The sequence below is a fragment of the Haemaphysalis longicornis genome, unplaced genomic scaffold, assembly GCF_048455015.1.
Source record: "Haemaphysalis longicornis isolate Haplotype H1 unplaced genomic scaffold, Haemaphysalis longicornis Haplotype H1 scaffold_8, whole genome shotgun sequence".
Taxonomy (NCBI): Eukaryota; Metazoa; Arthropoda; class Arachnida; order Ixodida; family Ixodidae; genus Haemaphysalis; species Haemaphysalis longicornis.
The window spans coordinates 147469132-147489504 of record NW_027526445.1 but is presented as its reverse complement, the minus strand read 5'-3'; the positions used below and the strand labels follow the sequence as shown (position 1 = coordinate 147489504).

General features: G+C 47.1%; 1 protein-coding gene across 1 annotated transcript in view; it reads right to left on the bottom strand.

The window, feature by feature from the left end:
• LOC144148515 (aminopeptidase N-like) overlaps positions 1-20373 on the bottom strand; it is a 74005-nt gene that overhangs the window by 41181 nt on the left and 12451 nt on the right. The window contains exons 6-11 of the mRNA XM_077680038.1: positions 19962-20082; positions 14472-14626; positions 8995-9108; positions 7870-8004; positions 2645-2710; positions 1228-1293 (exon numbers count right to left, since the gene is read on the bottom strand). Of these exons, the coding sequence (XP_077536164.1) occupies positions 1228-1293; positions 2645-2710; positions 7870-8004; positions 8995-9108; positions 14472-14626; positions 19962-20082 (657 nt within the window). The remainder of the gene's footprint in view (positions 1-1227; positions 1294-2644; positions 2711-7869; positions 8005-8994; positions 9109-14471; positions 14627-19961; positions 20083-20373) is intronic.

Sequence of the window (20373 nt, the reverse complement as noted above, 5' to 3'; positions counted from 1 at the left end):
TTTATAAATTTTAGTTGATAGCGCCTGTGTTTGTCCTCCGTTATTTGTCGCTGTCGCCTTAGCGCTGCTAGAAGAAAGCCGTTCTGGGCTCTGTCCCTGCAAATGATTCTCTTGGCTAGATACAACTGTAGGTAAGTTGCGCTTGTTATGCGTAACCTGTGCCCTCCTCTGTGAGCATAACCAGCGCAAGATACCTTCAAGAGTGTGTTACACCAATTAGACAGGCATAAGCTTTGTTGACGAAGTAGCAACCTAGCACAAATTTGCCTGTAAAGGGTGCACCACTGCACGCTTAGTGTTATTGTGGTGAAGTGAGTGCATGAAGTAACCAGCGCTAAATTACGCCGCTCCCGCCGAACGAAATGAACAAGATGAGGCTCCACAGATGCAAAATCAAATAAACAAATCATGCTTTCATAAATTACCCGTGGTTTTATATTGGTTTCGCAATGAAAAGTCTAATTGGGGCCAGGACTCCCCAGAGGAAAGTTTGATGTATTTGGTAGCGTTCGTAGTTGAATCCTTTCCTTCCCGCTTTCTTTCGACTGTCTTAGCTTACTGCACTGCAGCAATTTAGCCGTAACTGCGACAAAAAAAAAACAAGGAGTAAAAACTGTGTATGATGGACACGTGTGAAGTCATTATCAGCAGGGGCGGGCGCCACATCGTCTGCGGAAGATGTGACATTTCCGTTACTTTATTAGCAACAACATAACTTCATTTGGCCCCAGCCTGTGAAAGGCGGCTACGGCGGGAAAATTGGAGGAAAATAAATTACCTGCTGCGAAAAAAAAGGAGTTCTCAGTTCGCCCTTTCTTGGAGAGGATAAAGTCGCTCAGAATACGCGCGCATACTCCACGCTAAAATGCGGCAGTAACAGTCCGTAAATGCAAATTAAGCAGTTGTTATGTACAGATTGTTAATTCTTCCGGTGTTAATCGTTAATTCCTCTGCGCACAAAGCCTTATGCAGCTTATTGTCCCAAAAAGTAGGATCTCCGTCGTGAATGATTCCTGACTTAAACATGCGGTGGCGCTCAAAGGCACTATTGTCGGTAAAAGGTAAACTTAACTTCGCAGGAGGTATTAGGACGCGCCAGCCGAGCAGCGAGTATTTATCCAGCACACATCCTCAGCCATTACTGGGCCTTCGTTGTTGCCCACTAATAACATACAATTGCCGCTACGTCACAGGCCCCCGAGGTAACACATGCAACGTGCAACGTACCGTGTGGATTTCCTTGTAGAAATGCTGCGGCCCCACTGACTGGTAACTGTATTTCTTGAAAAACTCCTGCAGCCAACAAAGACATGCGTTTTTGTTACGAAATAAACTGAAAACTAGAAGAAGTATTTTGCGCAGAAAAGCTAAAGTTGCGCTCATATGGACAGAATCGATTTTAATAACACAACCCAGAATCCTTTTGCACGGTCGGTTTCAAAGTTCCCTTGCAGACTGAGGCAATCCTGCGGTTCAGCTTGCCCGCAATGCACTCGTCTGAATAACACGTGCAGGCAACAACCAAATTTCGACGAATGACGATGTAGAGTATACGACTTGACTGAAAGGTCCTGTGTGATTTGTGGCACCACGAAATACACGCATGGCTTTCTTCCGTGCACAGTGGCACAACACTGATTCCGTTTTTTAGTAAAATGGTGAGCACGCCACTGTCATACACACGGTGATCAAAATTAAGTCGACAGGTTTTTTTAAAATTAGGCGCTTAGATTGACATGAACGCCACCTCTATATGGAGAACACGTGTCCAGGGGGACTCATAATTAGGTGGTAATTATTGACGTCCGTGGCTTAATTAACTAAAATTAAATAATTAACATTTTAGCGGCTGCAGTAAGCAGGCATGTTTGTTTTGAAAAGTTTGGTGCAATCGGGTTTCTAAGCAGTTTCGTTTGGCAGAATTCTTCTAGCGCATCCGTACTCCGAGATATCGAACTGCGAAGTTTAATTGCAGTTCGCATGATTACGCATGCTAAACATCGAAGGCCGGCGCAAGGCTCCTCCCTTTTTATTCTGTGTTTCGGTAGCGGTTCCGAGTTCTGCTGATTGCGATAACGCCAGCCAAGAGTGAAAGGCTGCCAGTTATCACTTTTGCCTATGCCTCCACCCCGTTCTCAGACTGAACATCGTACACGGTAGGCACGCCACACAAGGGGGAGCTTCGCGCCGGTCTTCGCGGTTAAAGATGCGTAACCATGCGAACGGCAACTAAACGTCGCAGTTCAATATCTCGGAGTAGGGATGCGCTAGAAGAATACTGCCAAACGAATCTGCTTAGAAACACGATTGCGCCTAACTTTTCAAAACAAACATGCCTGCTTACTACAGCCACTAAATAGTTAATTATTCAATTTTAGTTAATTAAGCCCCTGACATCAATAATTACCACCTAATTATGTGGCCCCTGGACACATAACCTCACTGTAGAGGTTCACGTAAATCTAACCGCCTAATTTAAAAAGAAATAAACATGACTTCATTTTGATCGCCCTAAATACACCGAAAATGCCTTGCCAGCGGCATGAACTCGTCCACTAGGAGCCTTGTTTGGAAGCTGAACCACACAACTGCCTTACACTGGACTTCACAATAGTATGATAAGCAAGGGAGAGGCTGTGCTTACGACAAGGGCGAGCCGAAACACAGTGCTCGGAACCATGTGGGCCATCATCCGCACCAGGGCCGCCGACTGAAAGAGAAAAAAAAAAAATAAGAAAAAATTCGGCCAGCTTCGTAATTGAGATGCGAAGACAGAGCAAACAGCGTAGCTGGTTGTTTTCACTAGCTTTAGATTTCCTCCAGTCAGCCCCGTACTTAAGAGATAATGGCGCAAAAGCGAAGCTTTTTGCAAGCTAACTGAGTTAAATCAAAGTCGAGAATCCACCCCCCCCCCCCCCCCCCCCAAAAAAAAAGGGCAAAGTTCAAACTGCCACAAAGTCCAAAGCCAAAGTTCACATCAACGCAGCCAAAGTCCCGAGTCAACTCCCGCTCTACGAACTCATAAGAAATGCTGTGCGCCCCGTATTCAATGCTAGCGAAATCATATGGTTGCTGGTTTCAGAACGCGAGGTACCCAGGTCCGATTCCGAACACGAGAAGCGTTTTTTTTTATTGAGGCGCGCACTCCGAACACCTTGCCCTGGACTCCTTGCCTCCTAGCCAATTTCCCTCACAATTTTTCACCTGACCCTTTGCTCCTCTCCAATTCGCCCAGCGGAATTTGCTGTTAAAGATTCGTAAGGACACAAGAAAGCTGGAACAGCTCCGCTGATTGACAGATGATTTGCGAAAGCCAATCACGGAATGTCATGCGGAGGAAGAAGATATTCCTCCTTGTATAGCCTCCCCTGCTTCGGCTGTGAGCTATTAAATGCATATTGCAAATGAATCACTTTAGAGGGATTAAAAGTATACGATCACAGGATTCAGAGTATACGGTCACAGATTTCCTGCGGTCGACCTCCCTTGCTTGCGTTGCAAGTAATTATTCCTGGTTAGTTTATTATTGCAGGGTGCATGCCGCGGAACGTCTGAAACACGCGCTGCAGCCGCCCACGTTCTTGTTTAAAAAGCTGTGTCTAAGTTTGGTTGTTGTAGTAGTAGTAATAGTAGTGGAGGATTTTATGTAGCAGAGAAATGATTTCGCAAGCTCTTCCCTGGATATTTAAGTATCTGGTGGGGGGTATGCGCAAATGCACTGGAGCTTTGGCCTAACGGTTCGCTTCCAGTTCTCGCTGTTTCAACTGGTACGCGCAGCTCGCAGTACGTTGAGTACAAAGCGTACTTTTTTCAATGGGTACCGCTTGACGACGTTAGCTCTCAAAGCATTAGGTCGCAAAGGCCTGATGTCTGTTGTTTAAGACAAATGTTAGGCAACGTTCAAGTTAAGCTGTTCGACGGGCCAAGCAACATCAATATTCAATGTGCACGCCGCTTGGGCCAATGTGCACGCCGCTGTGGGCCCAGTTTGAAGACGTCCGACCTCAGAGTTCGGCATTATGCCTCCCGTCGCACCGTAGCATACCCATGTCGCTCCATCCCTCGTCAGAGCACCAGAGTAAGGCAGATATAAACCAGAAAATACGGGAGGCTGCACCAAAAGTTTGAGTTTCTACATTCGGAAAATAGGATGATATAGGCGAAAATTGCTTTCGCAACAAAAAGCTGGGGCTTCAAAAAATTCCAATGTACTCTCACACTAGAGTACGGCACGTAATTAAAAAGCGAGGCCAAGCCTATTGTCGGCACACAGGGCTCTACCTTGAGAAAAGAAAAAAAACTTTAGGTACCATTGAAAAAATTAGCAGTGGCTTAGCTCGGCTATGCCACGACATACGTAGCGTGAGCTAAGGTTCAGCACCCGTACTCCAATTGGATTGGATTTAAATCCAACACAATCCAATTTAATCCAACCCAACACAATCCAATTTAATCCAATCGAATCTAATCCAAATCAAATGCAATCCAAGCCAACCCAACCCTGTCCGATCCGATCCGATCTGATCCGATCCGATCTGATCCGATCCGATCTAATCCGATCCTAACCAGTCCAATGCTCCTCGCGCTTGCCCAGAACGGCCCTTCCCGGCACACGCGAAACCGCTCAACCTCGGCCAGTGTAGCTTACGCTACAAAAAGAAACAATCACGGGAGCATTAACTGTGAAGGGAACGTACAGACCGCCCAAATCAGTAACCAACCCTCCGACCGTCTGTCGGTGCGATCATCGGACCGACTGACTCACCGATCAGTGTCCTGCCCAAACTGTGACACAAGTCGGCACTGTTTCAGTGATTTCCTCATATGCTCATAAAACCAGAAATTTTCGAAATTGTGCTGTTAATTGTGTGAAAAAAAGTACGGTCATGGACAAAGGAAACGACAACACGAAAATATGAACCAGTTCACGCAAAATCAAAGATTACGGATAGAAAATAATAGCTCACTGTAGTAAAACCACACCACAATTTCAGTTGCACGGAAAGTATTCGCGTTATTTGCGTGTTCTGGTTCATAGCATTGTGTTAGCGTTTACTTTGTCCATGGCCGTACATTTTTTACGGCCTTCATCTGCTTGTAAATAATGCAGCTCTTACAAACAAATTACGCGAGAAAAAGCAGACGATGTCACGCAATAAGCGTCATCTCCTGTCAAGACGCGCGCACTCTTTGACATCCGAGTCTGCCGCTTTTTCGGAGTAGTACCGTACATGAGCTGTTGCTGTTCTTAACTTCCACCCGAGTGTATCCGGGCCATCGGATACCGCAGTGTGTTGTTTTGGTGATATTAGCATTTCACAAAAAAGTCTGCAAGTCGCATTGAGGCGTTTGTTCCCATTTACCATAAACACGACGTATATGAACTCGGGACTCACTTCTATTCTTGACTTGATTATCAAGACGTCTTATAGATGACATCGAGATTTCGACGGACGCCCGTCTGGTTGGGAATGGTCATAGAAGACATAAAAAAGGGGACGCCGACCACAAGAGTGTGAACAATTGCTCCCGTTCGGGGCACCCAAACGTCATTGCTTTATTTTCTCTTAAGGTCGGCGTCCTTTTTTAAAGCAAGGATTTACTACTTTCGTCCAGCGGTTTCGCCGCGGATGCGGAAATTCACCTTTTGACCTCAGACACACCCCTTGCAACACACCCCTTGAAGTGCATCACGTGATTCGCAGGGCCCGCTTTCCGCGCTGCGCAGAAGGCCCCGTTTTTAGTCGTTCTGCTCAACCGATCGGCTCAGCGGCGAACGGTTGCGGGCTCTCAGCTGATCGGCAGCCGACCAACCCCGCCGCCTCCAACGCATGCGCCGCAGGGTCGTCTCGGCTACGTGACTCATCTTGCGTCCGGCGAAGAGGAACAGCGCGTTCGGCGCGAATGAAAGCAAGGCGGGCCTCCTCCTCTGAGCGTTGCACAAGACCGAACGGCGCTGAGCCGTCGTCGGCAACACAGCTTACATCAAAGGTTAACCAAGCGACACCAAGACTAAAACAGTCTAATCCAAGCTTTTACTTCGCATATTCAAGGTTAGCTGAGCTAATCCGGAGGCATTTTTTTTATGTCTTGTATGAGTGTGAACAAGGGTCCTCTTTGGGGGGCCGAAACGTCATTGTTTTATTTTCTTGTGATCGCCGTTCTTTTTTTTTTATGACTTTTACGTCTCATAGATGGGAGGCTATTAAACTGACTTCGGGGTTTTATTGCTGCGTCTATTGTTACCTAACAAGGCGAATTGGAATTCTCCTAATTTCTCCTGTTCCTCGCTACACCAGAAATCTCTTGGTGTAGTCATTCGTTTTTTTTTTTTTGTATAAGCGTAGGCGATCAGAGCCGGTGGTTACATCCAATAACATTTCAGAGGAAATGCGCTGTTCACCAGTTATCGCCTAATTGGTGGAATAGCCGAAAACTTGGGCAAAAACACGTAAGGGAGACGGCTATTGTTTGTATTTGTAGCCTCGTTTTAAATTGTTTTTACCATTACGAGCGCAATGTCCCAATACATGCTCTTCTAAGTCCGCGGAGAATGTACTGCGAGAATTTGAGCTTTCTATGTGCAGTAGTGTGGGCTTGGCGTTGAGCAGTGAGTCGGTCATTCGGTCAGACGGAGGATGGTCGTACTGGAGAGACACTGAGATGGTTGGTTGGTCTCTCGGTCGATAATTTACTTTGAAGTCTTTATTTGAAGAACACAATCTCATAAAAAGTGCATATTTCTCAGTGCGCGTGTGCACGAACGAAAGGTTTAAAGGACAAAAAGACTGGAGTGCCCTTCAACTCTGTGAATCTGAAGGAGCAGCGAAGTGTTTATTTTGATGATAACAGCGTTGAGTTACGTTTTCTAATACTGTATTGATTGAATAAAAACACATACCCACAACTTTTTCGTTCAAAATGTCTTTTACAATTGCCTGTGATATTGACCCTTGCCGTCTGGTCGCTATGGTAAACTGCAGTGGTGTGCACCTGTAACCTGGATACCATCTTATTAAACGTAAGGGCCGCTTTAGCATAGATGCGCGCTGTTGTGCACTCCGGCGTTCGTCATCTTTGGAGCTAATGACACGTGTCATACCCACAGCCTCTTCAAGGGTGAGCTGATGAAGCGCTGATAAATCGTCCTTTTTTACACTTTGCGAATCAGCTTCATGTATATCCGACTATATATTGTTAACACACGGACGCATTTCTTCCAAAACGTAGGTTTATACAGCCTGGCTCTAAAAAAAAAATGCAAAAAAGGCCCGACTGGTGGCTTTGATCCCTCAACTGTCTGCAACAGGGGCTATGGTATATTCATCATCATCATCACCAGCCTATCTACGCCCACTGCAGGGCAAAGGCCTCTCCCATTATTCTCCAATTGCCTCGGTCCTGTGCCAACTGTGACTATGGTATATTGTTGTTGCCCAAACCATAACACCTATGGTGCGCTGTCTCGTTCTTCGGTAGCATGTTTACTCGTCCTCACGTCCCTGCAGGCTTTGCTATATGCACCCGTGACATTCGGTGAAGCACCGCTACACCTATAGTCTGTTAGCTCTGGGAACCTCTGAACGCAGACGTATTCAGTCTTGGCATTTATCATGTTCGAAAAAAAATACCGGCTTTTTTTTAAGTAACTTCGCTGTAGCAGATATCAGTTAGACAGAGAAAGCTCTGGTTGTGTTGCGAAAGTTGAAACAAATTAGATTCACTGAAAGTAGCTTAAGGTAAACGTCACGATTGCCTTCTGTTACACTTATTTGCCTGCGTTTGTAAGCACTACACGTATTTACGTAGAGCCCCACACATTACAGCTTTGACGTCGAGAATAAGGTGGTTCAAAGCACGCAAGCCCACCTTAGACACGGTAAGGAGATCGAGGTGCTTCCGGATCTGCATGGATGTGTTGAGGGGCCTAGAGACAGGATGCGAAGAGTTGAAGGCGTCCAGCTCCATGGCTTGGTGGGCGTCATTCTCCAGTATCGTAGTGCTCTGAAGCAATTATAGAAATGTCACTTATCCTTGTTTACTACCCATTGTGAATAGAAATCTCAAAATGGTTTATGCGCGCGCAGTACACACATATGTACAATTTTTGTTAAAAGTTTGTAGGCCACGGGGATCGTGGCCGGAGCAGGCACGCGGCGAAGCAGTGGTCGCCGTTGTCCTCATCCTGTGTGTATTTTTTTTTTTGCTCTTTACTCATCTACCATTCAATGCCAACTTGCCCAGAGGTCTGCCCTAATCAAGCAGGGGCGCTGCGCTTGCCGCTGTCGGCTGGTTGCGCGGATATAGAGAGCGAGGGCGATTTCTGGTAGATAGAGCGTTTTGCTATGTCATCACTCGTCTACAACTGTCTTCTTTGATCGCAAGTGTTTTCCGTGTAATTTGCAAGTTCCAGAAAATCAAACGAGGTAAGAAAAATGCTCGCAGGGTAAATGCCGTGGCATTTCTTTCGCCGACGCTCTAATGTGCGAGTCGCCTTGTTGACCGTTACTTCACTGCTTTCGTTTACTGGATGTTTATAGTGGAGCACAAATTCCCTCCAATCAACTTTGTTTAACGGATGAAATCTGCATCATTTTTCTTGGCTACGTGACAATATATATCCTAAGGGGTTAACAGCGCACGTGGATGAGGACACTCAAGAAAGGAAAGACAGGATAAAGCGCTGACGTGAAATATATATACACCCGAAAGAGTGGTGAACACAACGTAGAAGACTCTTGGTTACAGCAACAACGGGACTGTTCACTCGCTGTTCCGGCGGCCGAAAGAAAAACTGCTTGCTCATTTCTGCACCAACTAATATATCGTAACACGCTGTGACGCTAAGAAATGGTTTGGCTTTAGTTTGGTGAGTGAAATATTGCAACCACGTGTTTCCCACGACGTAACCTAACATTACTGCTCAAAGTTAAAACCGGAGACGACCTCCCACAACAGGTGCCTATACGAACGCAACGGCTAAGTGATACGCACCGCTTCTGTACGCGGGTCTGCGTTGGAAGCCGCTGTGTACATGAGATAGCGCGAGATGCCTTCCTTCAGCCAGACGTCATCCCACCAGGCGATGGTCACAAGGTTGCCCATCCACTGGAGAGAGGAGAACAACAAAAACATTGTCCTTTAAAGCATTGTGCCGTATCTCTGTAATGTGTTTCCCAGTAAACTGTTCGAAAAATTTTGAGTTTGACACAATGCAGGTATACTGTGTGGTTACAAACACGAATAGCAGATAAACGTTCTTTACAACTTATGTAAGGCGTATAAACAAATTGTGCGGTCTATCAGCTCGTAAACAGTTTACAGTGCCTTTTCGTTGCCGAGAGCGCAGCTCTTTCTTCGTGGTTACTGCCACGTCCCTTTCAGTGATCCGTCCGCACGAAAAGCGCCGTTGCTATGGAAACGCGGAGCGACCCATCAGCGAAAGGCCCGCAGGAGCGGAAAAGACGAGTTAAAGGGACTGTGCAACATTACGGATAAACGCTTTCACTCTTTCCTTCACGTCTGGAAGCATTGTTCCCGAATTGCCCGTTCGCGAATAATTGCCCGTTCGTCTACATTTTGCAGCTCGTCTTCGGCGCGGCGCTCAACGCAGGCGATGTATGCACAATATCAATTTTACTTTGGCCAGGTGGCTGAATCGAGTTACAGACAGACAGACAGACAGACAGACGGACAGACAGACAGACAGACAGACAGACAGACAGACAGACAGACAGACAGACAGACAGGCAGACAGACAGACAGACAGACAGACAGACAGACAGACAGACAGACAGACAGACAGACAGACCAAAATTTCTGGGTTTAAGTAGCCCAAGAAAGACTATCGTCTTTAAAAAAAAAGAACGAAGCAAACCGCCCGCTAATGCGCCAAACCCAATGCAAGACAAAAACGTTGTTAAATGTAAACGATCGAAGTGTCTTTATTATGGTACAGCCGCTTGAAAACTTCCTGCCCGATCGTGAACCGGATATAGTGGCAGTCACCGAGAGATGCTTATCGTCACCCGTCTCGATTCATGAAGTGACTGCCCAATCTACATACTCATTTCGGAAAGATAGGCAAGCACGTGGTGGAGCCGCGGCGTTAGCAATAAAGGAATCAATCCCAGTAGTCGTTCTTCCAGAGGTAGCTAACGCTGAAGAGAGAGAGAGAAGAGAAATCGACTTTATTGGATCAAAAATCCTACGGAGGCTGCAGGCGGACCACGCAGGATCGCCCACAGCCCGACTATTCTAGGCCTGTCGTCAAGGCGCGGTGTCCCCCCGACCTCCACTCGGGCCGGCCGGTTCGCCGGCGGTCCCCAGGGCTCGCATCCCTCGGTCCCGCGCGGCATCAGCCCGCCCTCGGGATTGCCGGGCGAGAGCCGCCTCGACCCGCTGGACTACCTGCAACTGCACTTCATAGTCTCTTGACTGCATAGCCCACACCACGTCCGTCGGTAAGCCCCCCGGGTGTGACCCGGGTGGACACAGGTCCGTAGTGCAGTCCCAGAGAATGTGGGTAAGAGTCGCTGTTCCACTTCCACACACACTGCACTGCTCACTGTCAAACACCTCCGGGCACACGTAGCGCGCCAGCGCCGGCGTGAGCACAGAGTTGGTTTGCAGCTGCCTAAACCGCACTGCCTGCTCTCGCGTGAGTCTTGGATGAGGCGGTGGCATGGTCTGGCGACCGGCACGGTACCAGTCCAACATCTCGGCGTATCCCAGCAGCGGATCCGCCTCCTCTTCGTCCTCGCTCACCTCACTGGGGCCCGACATTTCGCTACACCGAACACTCGCACTCGCTGCACGCACCACACCGCCACTCACACGCCCCCCGGTTCGGCCTGAGGCAATTTTCTGTAAGGCTATTGTTCAGAATACCGACGTAACCGCCATATGGTACGCTATTGATGTAAAAAGACGGACTTTCGCGCAGTTCAGTTGGCTGAGACGTCAAATGACGTCATTGTCTAAAGATATTACGACAGTTGCGACAACAGTCTGAACCCGGCCTAAGACCGACACTAAAGGCACAATTATAGTTGTTGGCTGCATCTATCGAAGCCCACCATGTGGATACGAATGCATAATCGCCATACAAGAATATTTGCAGCAACATGCTCGAAATTGCCGTCTTATTCTTATGGGCGACTTTAAGCTTCCCGACCTTAACTGGACTACGATGAAGGACACATCAAAGGCTTCAGAAGCACTTCTCGACATCATGTTAGATTTCATCCTTGGGCAAATGGTGGAATGACCCACAAAGGTACAAGGCGCGCCTCGGAAAATACCCTACCTAATCTTGCTAAGTAGTAACTTTCTCTTAGAACAAGTTCCAAGGGAAGTAATAGAAGGAGTATGGGATTACGAAATACCGACGTGCATTTTGCTTCTAGATGACAAAATATCGGCGCGAACCGCAGCTCAGACCCTAATCAATTTCGACAAAGAAGACGACGCCCACATGGAAACCTACTTAGCTCACGAATTACAAAAGTTTTCGCCGTTGACTTAGGATCCTTTGATTGATGTAAATAATATGTGGTTGCGTTTTAAAAAAACTGTACCGCACTGTATACATATTTTATTCCTGTTATCATAAAAAAACCGTGAAAAATTCGCCATGTATTACTAGAGAAATAATACACGCAAAACGCCCCCTCAAAAGGTTACGAAAACGAATCACGACAACGGGCAATAACCGATCTAACACGTCTAGGGTAGCGCTTGCGTCGCAAATATTTAAACAGGAACCCAGAGAAGCGAAGAACACTATTTTACCACCGTACTCTTCAGCTTTCTAAGAAAACAACCCACATAGATTCTAGAACCATTTTTGCAAAAAAAAAAAACAAAAAAACACTCGCTACTCAACCCTTGTCAAGCGAAAAAAATTGGCCGCGTATCTGCTACTTTCGTTGCAAATGTCGTCAAAAGACGATAGTCTTTATCGGCTTTTGCGAAGTAAATGCCTCCCTTCGCTTTCCCGCTCACCTCTCATGTTGTTTCTCTTGCGTGACGCTCCTCCCAAGGTAAACACGCCAAAGGTTTGCTTAAATCATTTTAAATTTCCCGCGTTCCACTGCTCCAAACCGGGTGTCTCGATGCGAACGCTGCCGTACGCCGAAGACGCGCGTTAATCGAGGCGCCCTACTTCAGCGTTTGTAGAACCGCGTTTCCCTACTCCACGTGCGTTGCAAGCAGAGCGTGGAACCTATCTAGTGGAACCTTGCGTAACTGTTGCCGGTTGATTTCTTGAAATGGCGCCAGAAGCTATAGTGGCGCGGGCGACAGCAGGCGACGGCGGAGTGAATTTTTTTTCTGCAGTTGATGAAGTATTTAATTTCGCAAAAGCAAGCATGTTTGATTTTTTTATAAAGGAACACTGCAAATATCACTTCTGTATTGACTGGTTGTCTCATATTTGCGTAATGTCTTGTTCTTCTTCAACAATGTTGACAAGTATGAACCTTACACCGGACATACACGGGTAGATTTAGCTGTGACTATATAAGACTATTGCGCAGGCATAGTTTTGCTTTGGCCGGTTGGCTGAATCGAGTCACAGACAGACAGACGGACAGACATACAGACAGACCAAAATTTCTGGGTTTAAGTAGCCCAAGAAAGACTATCGTCTTTAAAAGACGAAAAAGCCAATTGATATAACCAATTTTTCCGCGCGGCCTTCACAGACAATAATGGCGTTGCCGGACCTGGTTTCAGGGACTGTTTCACAATCAAAGCAATCGTTATCACTGACGCCGGCGTTCTTAAAGGAACCATGAAGACAAAGCAAAAGTTTGCTTTATTCGAAAGATTATGTTTTTCATAGTACCCCAAGCGCTTTTCCGGAAGCAATCGATGCTTTATTCACTGAGGAATAAGCCAATTTAAGCCAACTTTTTAAATCTCCCGCTAAATTGTACAGTTCGTGACGTGAACAATGGCGTCATATGAGCTGGTACATGAAACAGATACTTAGTATGTCGACTCCATGTAGCACCCACACGGGAAACAAACAGGAACCGGAACTCGTGCCGAAATCTAGGCGCCGGCCATTTTAAAAATACTAGTAAAACCTGGTACACCCGCAGCCCTAGTCATAGAATCGCCTGATCTGGACAACAAAGCTCTCTACGAGGAGCTCGGGCTTGCCTTTAACAACCTCACACCACTTGAACGCTCAATGCTTCTACGTGCACGAGCGGCAGGAGTTGTGGGATACACGGATGGACCGGAAAGAGACCTTTCTGCGATACGCACAACAGACGAACGCCCAGCCATCGGCACCGCTGCCTCGCCAGACCCGTCGGGACGGACGAATACAGACCGGTACATATGTGCCGTATTCTTATTACAGCTAATAATAGTTCAATTTCAGTACCAGTATCGCTTATGCCAGTTAGCCGGTGTCGTGTATGGAAAGCCATTCGCACGAGGTCTCTACTCCGACCAGAAAGATACGAGCGTCAATGCGCGGTATGTACGGTATTTTTTTTTTCCAAGCTCAGAGCGCTTTGACGGCGATTTGACGAAGTCGGCGACCAGCGGCCCGCATGTCCCAGGAGTGAGCTAACGTAAGGGTCCCTGCCGTAATCACTTCGTCGGAAATGAAGCGAGCACACTCGTACTTCCTTTAGCTCTCTATCTTCTCCGTTTGCAAAGTTCACAAAACGTGGCCACTTGCTTCGCCGAGGTTCGTCGTTGGGCAGCGCACGAAAGGAGATTCATTCCTTCCGCACTCAATTCTTTTACTTATAGTTTAGTAGGTGGTGCGATAAGCGCTCTTTGTATCTGTACGTTGGGCCCACCAGCTATGGTCTCAGTTGAAACTGGCAGTATTGCAAATAAACTATTGCGTCACTAGACATTTCAAAGGATAAATATCAGGGATTACTCACTAAGAAGCTTCGGGGTGAATCACGCACGCAACTGTTTTTAAAATAAAGTCAAAGTCGCATTTTTCATCGGTTGCAGACGTTTTTAGTAAAAAATGAGGATTAAGTCATCTTCAAAATTTGGCAAGCATTCATATTGCAGGAGAGTTAGATTCGTAAGCAGACCATGAAACGAGCTTCGCAGTTCAGAGCGTTATGGCAGGGTAAAGAACCGGTCCCTGAACCGTACACGGTAGGCGACCGGGTGCTATTGCGCGTGCGTAGAGGCGGAAAAACAGGTTTTGCGCATGCGCAAGTGTACCAGGTACCATATCAACTTACCGGGACCGGTATTGCGCTTTGCTATATCTTTCTATTGCACCAGGTACCATACCGACTTAACGGCAACGGTACTCCGCTTTGCTGTAGCGTTATAAATCCCAATACGGCGAAGGGCAGCGCGTCACTGTGAAAACTGGGCCGAAGTGCAAGAATATCGCTATACCCAACAAAACAACAGACCCAAGTTAAGGCACAGGCGTACAACTAATAATGCGCATACCGGGCTTCGGCGATTACCTGCTGGAGGACTTTGTTCGTCATGACCTTGAGCGCGTCGACTTTCATTTGGAAGGGCGTCTCGTCGGGCTGGTATATCAGGTAGGTGTCTTGGAACGTCACCAGACCCCATTGCTCCATCGCTGCTGCCGGCAAAGTCGGAAGGGCCACGAAGTCTGCGAACGAACGCGCGGTGCGGACAGCAGAGTTTACGTTTAGCCCGAGGTGAACCGCGTGCAGCCTGGGGGACACCGTACAGAAACAGGGTCGAGGTCCCTAGCGAGCATGCAGAAAGCTGATTAGAATGGATCTAATCGTCCGAGCCGGGCGTTTGTTGAAAGGGTTGTGCCGCGGAAGTGTTTCGACATGATCTACTTAAGGAGACCCTGCAACACTTTTTTCAACCTTTTCATAAATTTAGAATCATTTCAGGATGTAGTCAACAAACACATTCAGTGCTTATATTAGGGGGTCACAAACTATCTCAGCCAAAAATTGCTGCTCTATGCCCATCAGATAACTTTGAAACGTGTTCAAAAAATTTTTTTGTCTTTCCCGGTCTTGGCGCTCTTCAAGCGCTCGTCATTAAAGCGGCAGGGCGGTTATTGGCTGACTTCCTTTGAGCTGCTTAAAAAAAAGTCACTTAAAAAATCGCCTCAAAAGCAAAGCATGAAGGGAAGGCAGATATGCTGCGACAAGCAAATCACGCAGTGCTGCTCCGTGCTGGCGAAAAACTATTGCGTTCACAGTGCTTCCAGACGCGAAGGGTGAAAGCGTTTGTCGGAAGTGTTGCAGGGTCCGTTTATGAATGATCGCGGAGGTCTAAGACAAAGGCCTTCGTCTTCTAGTGGACTTAGATAGGCTGATGATGATGAGTCGTTTAGGTTTCCTGTAGGCTCTCCAACAAACATTTCCCATCGAACAAAAGAGAAATGCCTTTTTAAACGATAAAACAAGACAAGTTACAAGCGAAACTGCGTCATGTGGCGGAAGGTAGCAGAGCTTTGCCGAACATGGTTTTTCGCTTGAAGCTGTTGATAGCATCATTCCGTTATGCATATGCGCCCGCCACAGGGAAAAAGGAAAGAAAAGTAGGCATCTCTGCTGGCGTTGCTTTCAAACGGCTTAACTACGTTGCTACGCACTAGCAAAGGTTGCACGAATCTTCAGAGGTCTGAGGTGTCTGGATTGAGGATTTAGCCATCGCATCGCAAGAAACTACCGACGCTTCGAAATCGCTCCGTCTCACTTGAACAGCAGACTGCGAGTCGTGGGCGGCTAATCAGTCTTCGGTGCGACAAATGCATAGCAATGAAGACGATGGAAATCCCACTCCTGCTATCAGCTGTATATGCAAATAGCACGAATCGGTTCAAAACAAGAAACACAGGTCACTGACCAAGTCAAAAACAAATTGACGTTTCGGGAGCGCTACGGCTCCCTTGTTCACAAAGTGGGTGAATTCCCGAAGTGGAAAGGTTTTTCATCATGCAGTGATTCGCACAATCCGCGTCGTAACCATGAGGTTAATGTCCGAGACGAAACCACGATTGTACGTTTTACATTAGACATTACAGATCCGTACACTTTTGTGAGTGTTGATAGCTTTTCCAGTCGAAAAAAAAGGGATTGGCTTTTAACAGATTTTCTGGTACGCTTTGCAAGTGAGTGATTAACGTTTTCGACGAGGTGTTCACGCCAAAAGGCCACTAGCTGCACTCAGTACTCGTGTCCGCAGTTATATGCTGGCTGTTTCTGATAAAATTCCCCGGAAGTTTTCAGCGTTTGCGTTTCGAATACGCCACGTGCCTTACGACAGAACGGCACACAAAATCAAAGTTCGCCTTAGAACAGAAAGCACAAGGGTTTGTGCGGTACACAATAGTTAAGAGGGAAAACAGCGCTGAAACTAGAGAAGACGAAGTTGAAAAAAAATTGGCCGCGTATCTGCTCCTTTCGTTGCAAATGTCGTCAAAAGACGATAGTCTTTATCGGCTTTTGCGAAGTAAATGCGTCCCTTCGCTTTCTCGCTCACCTCTCATGTTGTTCCTCTTGCGTCGCGCTCCTCCCAAGGTAAAGACGCCAAAGGTTTGCTTGAATCATTTTAAATTTACCGCGTTCCACTGCTCCAAACCGGGTGTATCGATGCGAACGCTGCCGTACGGCGAAGACGCGCGTTAATCGAGGCGCCCTACTTCAACGTTTATAGAACCGCGTTTCCCTACTCCACGTGCGTTGCAAGCAGAACGTGGAACCTATCTAGTGGAACCTTGCGTAACTGTTGCCGGTTGATTTCTTAAAATGGCGCCAGAAGCTATAGTGGTGCGGGCGACAGAAGGCGACGGCGGAGTGAATTCTTTTTCTGCAGTTGATGAAGTATTCAATTTCGCAAAAGCCAAGCATGTTTGATTTTTTTATAAAAGAACACTGGAAATATCACTTCTGTATTGATTTGTTGTCTCATATTTGCGTAATGTCTTGTTCTTCTTCAACAATCTTGACAAGTATGAACCTTACACTGGACATAGACGGGTAGATTTAGCTGTGACTGTATAAGACTATTGCGCAAGCATTATTTTACTTTGGCCGGGTGGCTGAATCGAGTCACAGACAGACAGACGGACAGACAGACATACAGACAGGCCAAAATTTCTGGGTTTAAGTAGCCCAAGAAAGACTATCGTCTTTAAAAAAGCGTAGCCAAGGAGCGTTTTCGATTACTTTACACTCGGTAGCACAAAGCGTGGCATGTTCTTGCGTACTTAGTTTTTCATACCCAGCTTTCTCGCTCAAAATTCCGACCTCTCGGTAACCTAGCAAAACCATTTCACGAAAGTGATATTTGGCATAAAGCAAGGAGTCAACGTGAACATCAAAATACTCAAAGAAGATTCGATGATTCTGAATATTTTGTGTGTAATTCTATGTCAAATCTTACTCCCCATGCATTTCTATGGGACAGTTTCCATGGATCAGGAACCTAGTCGCGCAATGTGCGAGACTTGAAACTGCGCACAAAGAAAGTTTTCTCCCCCAATGTTAGCTGCGCAAAATAACTTTCCATTTCGCTGAAGAACTACGGAGTAATCGCTGTTGAAAGGACTGCCATGAGCGGGAAAGCTGCACATGGTTTGTACTTTCCACTTTTTTGCGATTTCTTGGGCTGTACTTAAATGTTTTCGCTACCTCGTAAAGCTACTGTTTTGAGCGAAGCAAGATTCTCTCGCTTCGACATTTGTTAGCATGGCAGAAAAAGTTTGTCCGTCTGGCGCTGTGGTTGTCATTGCTTGGAAAGAGATGACAGCTCACGCTCGTCCTGTTTGTCGGCGAGTTCGTGCTGCCGATTGCGCAAGAGCAGCTATCCCACCACCCTCCTCCGCAGTGACTACCTTTAGCTCAAGCTCATGCCAAATAAAAAGCACTACGCTAAACAAACCACAGCTGACTAGCAGGTGACAGGACATTGCACGTCGTAACGCAATAGCGTGACGTAACAGCGTGACAACAGGGTGGCCTGCTGAAACCACCGCTCCTGCAGTGCGATATACCTGACGGGACTGGTAGCTTGAAAAAATACTTTGCGGGAAGGTAACAAATATTTGATATTGGTGCGGTGAGAAAGCTTGCAATGACAAAATCACCGAAGCTACCCCTAAACTCTTCCAGTGTTCTGTATAAAGGCTGAGCATTTTCGAAAATAAAAATTCCCGGGCCATCTCCACTAACGTGAAAACCGGGAGGGGCGAAGGATGCAGTGTGTAAGTGTATTCTTGGCACCTTGGCGTTTTTGCCAACGGAGATGAAATGGTTGGGAGGTAGAGGTACACAGCTTTCTGTAAACGTCTCTTGCTTTTGAAGCACGAAGCTCTTTAGCGCGAGTCCTAGACGAGTGTCCCTGCGTTTTTTTAGTATGCGTTACGTGCTAACGCGAGGCGTAAACGAGGTTCCTGGTGTTTTAGTACCGTGAATACATGAGACGACATTTGCGACGACGACAGGAGACGCCGATGGTCCCAGCACCTAAGGGGCTTCCCCCCCCCCCCACCCCACCAAAACAATTCAGTTTTGTAACTTAAAATATCGCCAGCGCCATAACAGCAACCAAGTAACGTTAAATTCACGCCTAACGCCTATCAACTAAAAAAAAAACCACGTAGGTTTGAAAAAAAAAAAAAAAAAACATTCCAAGGAATTCTGAGCACTTCTGATGGGCCGTGTATGCCAAATTATAATTGTCCAATTACACGCGCGAGACGCTTCGTTCCCACCCTGCATTATCGAGGTGGTACGGGCTCTTGATCTTTGAAATGCGCTGGTTCGCGATCCTATTCCTTCTTGACGCTTTCGAATGGCTTCGATCTGTGTCCTAACACGATGCGCAGTTACTCGTTCCCGACACTGCCTAATAAAAAGTGTACGTCAAAGGAGAATTTTTCTCTGTGCCCGTTCGCTCGCTTGGCTGCGTTCTTCGGCTACCTTACTTCATCTGCGGTACTGACCCGGACGGCCCACTTTTTCTAATCCCGCATTTACTATTGCGCTATGGAACGTTTCACAGCACGCGCGTTAGGAGCCACTTCAGAGCTTTGGACGCCTACGCGAACTGTCAGACTCAGGCTGTTTTGCTGAATGGGCCGTCCAATGCTTTAGCATTAAATTGTTCTCAAGAAATCTGAAATTGTCCTCCATAAGATTGCGATTCGCTTATCTCATAGCCGTAGTGCTTCGGCAATTCTGGCGGATCACATTGCGTTTTGTCTGTCTGTCTGTCTGTCTGTCTGTCTGTCTGTCTGTCTGTCTGTCTGTCTGTCTGTCTGTCTGTCTGTCTGTCTGTCTGTCTGTCTGTCCATCCGTCCGTCCGTCCGTCCGTCCGTCCGTCCGTCCGTCCGTCCGTCCGTCCGTCCGTCTGTCTGTCTGTCTGTCTGTCTGTCTGTCTGTCTGTCTGTCTGTCTGTCTGTCTGTCTGTCTGTCTGTCACTCAAGTCAGCCATCCGGCCAAAGTGAAACAGCTGCCCAGAGCCGGCAATGTTCATACTTGTCAACATTGTTGAACAAGAACAAGAAATTACGCAAATATGAGACATAAAATCATACACATGGGATAATTGCGGTGTTTCTTTATGGATGCTTGAATTTTGCGACAGCAAATAAAATACTATGTCCACTGCGGAAAAAACTTCATTCTGGCGGCAATTTAAGAAATCAAACGGCAGCTGTTACGAAAGTTCCCGCTATACAGGTTCCACGTTCTGCTTGGAACTCACGTGGATTGGGGCAACGCGGTTCTATAAACGTTGAAGTAGGGTGCCTAGATTTACGCGCGTCTCCGCCGTACGGCAGCGCTGGCATCGAGGAACCCGGCCTGAAGCAGTGGAACGCGGTAAATTAATTTGACTTGAGCAAACCTCTAGAAAATAGAAAATCGGAAATGTCGACGAAAGACTATCGTCTTTTGTCGACCTTTGCAACGAAAGGAGCAGATACGCGGGCAACTTTTCCTCTCCGCCCTTACCCAGTTTGGGGAACGGGTAGTCGATGCCGAATGTTTCCTGGCAGTAGCGGATAATCTTGGGTGCCGCTTCTACCATGTAGTCCGAGTTGCGCGCGTGCTTTGTCATGCCGTGCACTTTGACCTGCGTAGAGTGAAGAGAGCGGATGACGCACTTCTTTTACCCCACACCCGCGTTCACGGTAGACTGGTACCGTGGGCAAGCTTCGTAGGAGACACCAACCTCTTAGTCACCCTAGAAAAGAAGCAACTTTTCAATGGGCGAGCATTGTGGAGCTTAGCTGCTACGAGCCTGCGTTTATCCTGTTCGTAATGAAGCAAGACTAATTATCATAAAGCTAATACAATTGATTTGATTGTAGGGTTTAGCGCGCCGACGCAACGCAGGCGATGAGGCGCGCCGTAGTGGAGGGCT